Genomic DNA, 7,083 nt, shown 5'->3' with positions numbered 1-7,083 from the left:
CCCGGGGCAGGATCAGACTGTCCCTGCTTGTGGTCAGGAAGTGCTGGTGCCTCAGGGTGGTCTGAGACTGGAAATCCTTCCTGTCCTCCCTGAGGCCAGGCTGGACAGCCATGAGGAGGTTCCTGGGTGTCTTCACTGAGCCTCTGGAGTTTCCTTTGGTCATTTTTGGAGGAAGTGGGAGGGGTCCTGCCTGTTGCCCTTCTAAGAGCTTGAAAGCCAGCCTGTCCCTCCACAGATGTGGAAACTGAGGCCCAGGCTGCGGCCATAGGCAGCTGGAGCTCTCAGTTGGGTGTGGCTTCTCCTGGACACTTCCTCTGACTTTGGGTCAGGTGAGACCTCCTGCAGGGCTGGAGGGTTCCAGAGCATCTGACAGCATTTGCAAATGTTTTTCTCATTTGCCTGGGGGTCGTTTTCTCAATGCCTTGGGGGGGGTGGTGAAACTGCTTTTCTCCCTGGGGAAAACACATCTTAGCTTTTCTTCCACTGACACGTTTCATTTCCAGCTCAAGGCTGAGTTTCTTGGCTCCCCTTATTCTGAAGCACTGCTGGGGGCAGGGCAGGATGGTGCCCACACGCTGCCTGGCAGGGTGCTGTGGTCCAGCTCCCTGCAAGGTGGTTTGGGCGAGTGGCCATGAGATTCCCCAGCGAAAGACCCCCTTGACCTAGGAGGGGTGAGCAGCAGGAGGCAACTCTTGGCTGAGCGAGGTGCTGGGAAGTCCCCTTCCTGGGACCTGCTGGGGCAGGACCCCTGGATGTCAGGGTGGAGGAGCTGGGGGCTGGGCGGGTGAAGTTCTGCTCACCTGGTCCTGCCGGCGTTCAGGTTCCTGGAAGAGACAGCACCTGCTGACCACCAAGGAAGGTCCTGGAGGAGGGTGCTGGCAGGCCCCTGCCTCTCCTGGCTCCCCTTCCCTACCAGCTGGGCCCCACCCTGCTCCCTGCCCACCTAGCACCCCTACCCCTGCCTTGGCGGAGGAGATCTCCCTGGTAGATGGCTTAATCCAAGATCCACTGGATGGGAAGACAGCCCTCTAGGGCTGGGCTTCAGGGTCAGGTTAATTGAAGAAGTGATTGGATAGGGGGTGGGGAGAGGGAGGGGGAAGGCTGGGATCCTGGGCCTCCCTCCTGCTCCCTCCCTCCTCTGCTTGGAGGAGCCAACTTCAAAAGCCTTGTCCGCCTGCCTCCGCCTGCGTCCAGGGGAGCTCTGTTGGCCAGGCTCGGAACTGGACCTGGAGTGGCAGCCGCACTCCCCACCTGAGGACCCCAGGATCATGTCCGAGGCCCCCTGGCGGGAGTGAGGGAGGGCCTGATCCTGAGAGGCCCATGGTGAGCAGCTGTGGGCCGCCGGGGTGGGAGCTGTCTTGGGCTGCCGTCCCTCAGTGCCCCCACCGGGAAATCCCCCTTGGTTCCCGTCACCGCCGCCTGGCCTCGGTGCTCCTGCCTGTCCTTCCTGGCAGCTACAGAGGGAGGGGGAGTTGCCCTCCTAGTGCCGGGGCCACCCTGTCCTTGGGGGCTGAACTGTCCTCAGCCTCGGCCCTGCTCAAGGGCCAAAAGGCCTTCCCAAGACCCCCTGGGCAACCAACCTACCCTACTTGGACATCCCTCCAGCACCAGTGGCTCTTGTTCTCACTATGATCTCTGACCTTCAACAGGCAGAGGGGCGACTCTGAGTTGGCCATTATGTGAAGCTTGTCTGGGGAGGGGGTAGTTTTGGAGAAGGGGCCACAGCTAATAATTGCATGTACTCCCCCAGCCAGCGCTGCCCGGTGCCTCAGGCAGAGCTCTTGTTGACTCCAGCTCCAGCCCTGTGTGGTCAGGTTCTCCCACCAGGCTGGGAAGCAGAATCAAGTTCTGTGTCTGAGTCCCAAGTCTTGCTGGGTTCGCATGATTAATTTCCAGCCGCTGTGTGACTCCAGCCTGGGGGCTGGGAGCCTTTCGACAGGCAGCTTTCTCTCTGATGTTTGGGCTTCTGGGGGTGGGGGGTGGTGGTGGCTTCTTATCCATGAGAGCCAGTTCCCTATTCTAGGGTAGGGGAGGTGTGGTGGGGTGGAACATGGTCCCCTTCCTCCCTTCGCATCGGGCTTTCCCCAAGCCTTCCCCTTCCGAAGGGGTGTGGCCTTGAACTCTGAGCTCTCACTCCTGTCCTGGTTGGGCTGGGGGTGCAGAGGGACCCCAGCTCCCATGGTTCTCAGAGCTGGTAGCAAGCCATTGATGGGGGGGAGCTGCCCAGCCATAGAGGGGGACAGATTCTGCCCTCTCCTGTGGGGCATCTGGAGGTGAGCAGAGTGCTAGGGGTCGGGTGCCCAGCAGAGAAGAGCCCAGCTCTGATGAGCATGGGTCAGGGCATGGCTAGGAGCAAGGCTATATGGAGGGTATTTGTTGGTGTACCTAGACCTAGCTCAGCCCTGCCCTCCAGTCTTGGCACTTGGGCATGCAGAACAGGGCTGCGGGTGCTAATGCTTGTCTTTCCCCAAACCTGCCAGAACAGTGGTGCCTAGAGAATTTGTTGAGGAGCATGGCAAGATCTGTTTATACCAGCTCAGCGAGTCCGTGTGTGTGTGGGTGGGTGATGGGGGGAAGCACATTACCCGAAGCGCTGCAGGAGGGTCGGAGGGTCGGCCCCTCCCTAGAGCCGGTATCCCTTACAGGGGCCTCCCAAGCCCGCGCTCTGGGCTTTCCTGCTGGTGCTGTTGGGGGCCGCTCCGGGCTGGGCCGGGATCGGCGCCTGCAGCGTCCCCGACGTGCTTCACCACTACCGCGCGGTTATCTTCGAGGACCTGCAGGCCGCGGTGAGATGGACCAGGCCAAGGGTCGAAGGGGCTGGACCGGGCTCCAGACACCTCCATTTCATTCAGAAAAACCTGACTGGAGACGCGGTCTCCCGACGGCGGGGCCGGGTGGGAGTCTCATGTGGCGCCCAGAAGGTATGGAGACACTCCCACTCAAGCCCTCCAGCCCCCTCCCCACCGGTCTCCTCCCCCAGTCCCTCGTCTCGTCCCCTCCCCAGGAGCACAGTATCCTACTGTCCATCGTGGCCCTGGGTCGGACCCTACGTGGGGCGGTGGCTGGGGGCCGCCGCGGGGCTCTGGAGAAGGCGGCGTGGACTGTGGCGGTGCGCACCGAGGCGGTGATGCGACGCCACTGCCGGAAGCTGCGCCAGGTGCGCGTCCCCGCCGGCTCCCACGGCCGCGGCCTCCCTTCCCAGGGACCCGACAGGAGCTAGGGGGGAGGGGAGGGTGGGGACCGTGCCCACGCCCTGACCGACGCGTCCCCGACAGCGGAGCTGGCGGCCGGAGACGCGCCCTTCCCGGCGTCCAGGCGGCCGGAGGAGGCTCCTGCTGCGCGCCCTGGACGCCGTCGCCACCTGCTGGGAGAAGCTGTTCGCGCTGCGCGCCACGGCCACCGACGGCTCCTGGGGCTCCTAGCACCCCGAGGGTGCGGGGCTGGGAAAGAGCCCCTCATTCGCCGCGGCCTGCACTCTTCCCACTGCCTGGGATTGGAGGCAGTGCCCGCCTGGCGAGCTGGTCCCGGAAGGGGCCCGCCCTCTGCTCCGAGCGAGGCCCCAATAAACTGAGCTGGTGCTGCGGCCCGGTACTACCTCTCTTCGCCTGCCAACTGTGGGGCCTGGCCGCCCCGTCCGCGTCTTGGTGGGGAGGGGACGCTGAGACCACCGACACTCGGGGAGCAAGGCAGAGCTGTGGGGTGGTGCTCCCAGGCTCGACCAGCAGGGGGCGCCACGGGCTGGGATTCCCCTTCAGTTGGCGCTGCATGCTGGGGGGGAGGGGGGGGAATGGGGGGAGGCGGGAGACTCCTGCTGGCCCTAAAATGTAGCAGCGTATCCGTCCTGCTCCACTCTGGGATGGGGGAAGGGTGGAAATGGAGGGGAGGGGAAGGCTGAGCTTTGTGAATTCGGAGCAAAACAACCGGATAAAGGAAACGGGCCTGAAGGGAAGCGAGCTGTGGCCCTGGCTGCAAGCTGGACGAGGCCATTTCCTGCGGCCTGGGAAGTGTGGCAGCAGCCCCTCTGTGGGACTGCACAGGCCAGCCAGGGACCCACCGTCTTGCGCTCTGGGACCCTATGCTTGCCTGGACGGGTGGGGGTCCGAGCTCTAGGACTGGAGGTCTGTGGCCCCTCCCAGATCACAGCCTATAGAGGAGGGGGTAACAGGGCAGGCAGAGCACCTGACCAAGGCTGATGCTTGGCAGGCACACCTGTCATCAGGTGGACAGACCCAGTAGGTAGCGGAGCAGCCCTGCCCCGGGGCACCCTGACAGAACAGAGGCAAGCAGGAGAGCTACAGACAGGTCTTGGTGCCATCAGCAGGGCACAGCTGCCCCTGATCGCCCCCAGTGTGTGGGTGTAAGCACGCTCAGTCTGAGCAGAGCAGCAACAACTACTGTCCACGGTTCATAAGTAGGAAACTGAAGCAATAGGAGGTTTCAGCACTTGCTCCAAATCTCAGCCAGGAAGTGTGAGAGCTGGGATAAGAGCCAGGCCCCAAGCAGAGGGGCACTCATGTGTGGGGACTTATTCCTTCACCTAACGACTACCAGGCCATGAGAGCATGCTCTGGGTGTGAGGGGGGCCTGTGCAGGGGCCCTGTGCAGTTAAGGTGAGGCTGAAGGAGAGGCTTGGATGTGAATGGGGTGAGGAGAGGTCCGGGCAACCCCAGAGTGCTGACCTGAGTCCCTGGGTGAGTCCTCATCTTGAAGTTGAGGAATGCTGATGGAGCAGCAGCTGAGGGGAGCAGTCACATGGCTGGCTCCTGCTGTGTAAGCCTGGGGCTGTGGCCAGGTATCTGGGTAGGAGGGAAAAGGCCCACTGTGGTTGGAGCACAATGCATGGGGGAGCCAAGTCAGGTCTGGAGAAGGTCAGTAAGAGAGTCGGAGAGTCTGGGTGCAGGGACAGGAAGGGGACAGGCCCTTCACAGAGGGCCCCCGCCCCCGTGCCCATGCTTCCTCAAGGGCACCTGGCTCTCTGCCCCAGCCCCAGGGCCTGTGGGAAGAGCACTCTTCCTAACACCACTTTGGTGTGGCCTCCTGGGAGTCATGGCTGTTGCCATGGTGGGTGGACAATGGGTAGCCCTTCCGTCCACCCACGCCTGAGGCAGGTTCCAGCAAACCCATTTCAGGGGAGCTGGGAGGAGGGGTAGAGGCCTCAGTTATAGGGCCACAATCTCCGTCTGGGTCCTGGGCCGCAGCCACAGGGGCAGACAATGTTCCTGCAGCCGGAATCTGTAGTTTCTCCCTGGGGGCTCCTGTCAAGAGTTGCCCAGGTAGTGATGGACCAGCAGAGAGATAGAAAGAAACTCAATGGTGAGGTCAGGGCCATGGGTCATGGGGCTACCAAGGGCAGAGTATAGGTGGTTTGTGCAGTGGATAGGCCCCACCTTTCATGGACGTGAGGCACCTTCCCGGCCCCAGTGCCCTGCCTTCCCTACCAAGGCCCCAGACATGTGGCCTGAGCCTAGTTCTTGCACTATTTCTGGAGCACACACCTGGTGGGGTTGGGGCCTGCACCCTGTGGCGCCTTGCCCTACCATGCATGCCTTCTCAGCAGCTTCCACCGGGGTGGAGGCTGGGGCCCAGAAGGAGGGGCTGTGCAGGGTGGCAGATGGGGCTGCAGGGCACTGGCCAGGGAGCTAGACCCCCCATGCACAGTGCTGCAAGGAGGGCCCAGGCAGGCTTTGAAGGGTAGTCCCAGTCCCACGGCCTCCCCAGGCTGGGAGCCTTTGAAAGAACATCTGGAACACGGACGACAGGCAAATTAGTCTCTGGATTCAGAAAACCAAGAAGTTAATCCCAACTGTGCCACTTGTGTGTTCCCCTGCTCCGCCCACGGGCCCCACTCTCTCCCTACCTCCCAACTCTGCCCCTTCCCAGGCTCCCAGCAGACCATAGGGCTGGGGTCAGTGCCAACCTAGAGCACTGGCTCTTCTGAGAACCGCAGAGTGCTTTGCCCTGCCCGAGGCCCGTTCATGGGCACCAACAGCACCTCCTCCATGTCCCCTCCCCAACTGGCCACCACCCCAGCCCAGCTGAGCACCAGGAGGTGGTGGGAGAGACAAGTGCCTGCCATGCCAGACTCTGAACAGAGGCACCTCCCATGTTCGAGGAGCCAGGACTTAGGCAGGACGTGAGTCGGTCAGACCCTGCATCTGGCGCTGGGGGCTACCAGAGCCAGGGAGGAAACACCTGCACCAGACCTGAGGGCCCTCGGCCCTTGCCTATGAGCCCGAGTGTGGGGTCCTCGCCTGCAGGTGTGCACGGAGGGCTGCTGCAGCCATGGTTGATGCGGAAACACAGGAGGCCCCCACTCCAGGAAGCAAAGCATATACTCATGGGGGAGGACTGCCAGGTGTTGGCGCCCATTGTCCCTGCCAGTGGCCTGCGGGACCCTGGGGGGGGGGGGCGCCCAGGGACAGTCCCTATCCTGCCCCCTCTCCAGGAAAAGACCTAGCTCTGTAAACAAACAAACAACCATCCCCCCATCCCCAAGTTAAAGCCCGGAAGAACCAGCAGAGAGCGCGCACCTGCTGGGCGAAACGAGTCCTTGTTTGGGGGGAAATGGGGAGGCCTAGGGGAGGAGGGCACTATGCGCTGTGGGGGAGGTGGGGCGCCCTGGGGTTGGACGCTGGCCCCTGGGTTACCCACCGGGCTGGAGGGGCACAGCCTGGCTCAGTTAAGTCCTGTCGTCTCTCTCCATGGCCCGGTTATGACAATTGTGACTGGGAGGTGAGGCAGCCAGGGCCCCCACCAGGTGAGCAGGCCTCGCCTCCGGCTGCCCCCGCGCCCCCTGCCCGGCCTCCGCGGGGCGTGAGGCCAGGGGTCCGGCTGCGGCCCGAGATAAGCGCCGCACCCGTCGCCGCTTCCTGCGCTTCCTCCCAGCGCCGCCGCCGCGGGCCCCTTCCTGTTTTCTCGCGCGGGCGGGCAGGGGCGTGGGAGACGGGGCGGGGTCGTGGGGATGGGCGGGGTTGTGGGGCTAGGGGAGTTGTGTGGGGGGAGGGGCGGGGTTGTGAGGCAAGGGGTGGAGTCATGGGGGAACAGGGCGGGGTCGTGGGGGAGGGGACAGGGGAAGGGAGGGGT

The 7,083-nt window shown here is 63.4% G+C and overlaps 1 protein-coding gene across 1 annotated transcript; it reads left to right on the top strand.

Annotated features, from left to right (window-relative positions):
• Window positions 1-2,050: 2,050 nt before the first annotated feature.
• Window positions 2,051-3,568, top strand: C2H20orf204 (chromosome 2 C20orf204 homolog). The gene is made up of 4 exons (XM_065919161.1): window positions 2,051-2,107; window positions 2,628-2,921; window positions 3,005-3,157; window positions 3,276-3,568. Exons 1-4 carry the CDS (start codon window positions 2,051-2,053, stop codon window positions 3,420-3,422), a joined length of 651 nt encoding a protein of 216 aa, XP_065775233.1. The 3' UTR covers window positions 3,423-3,568.
• Window positions 3,569-7,083: the final 3,515 nt, after the last annotated feature.

The sequence above is a fragment of the Muntiacus reevesi genome, chromosome 2 (assembly GCF_963930625.1).
Source record: "Muntiacus reevesi chromosome 2, mMunRee1.1, whole genome shotgun sequence".
Classification (NCBI taxonomy): Eukaryota; Metazoa; Chordata; class Mammalia; order Artiodactyla; family Cervidae; genus Muntiacus; species Muntiacus reevesi.
This window is presented reverse-complemented; position numbering and strand designations above follow the sequence as displayed.

Excerpts from the sequence above, each read along its gene's own strand:
- C2H20orf204 (XM_065919161.1), top strand. The coding sequence starts at position 2,051 with ATGGTCCCCTTCCTCCCTTCGCATCGGGCTTTCCCCAAGCCTTCCCCT. Across the intron at positions 2,108-2,627 it reads AGCCTTCCCCTTCCGAAGGG|AGCCGGTATCCCTTACAGGG; the intron begins GTGTGGCCTTGA and ends GCCCCTCCCTAG. Across the intron at positions 3,158-3,275 it reads ACTGCCGGAAGCTGCGCCAG|CGGAGCTGGCGGCCGGAGAC; the intron begins GTGCGCGTCCCC and ends CGTCCCCGACAG.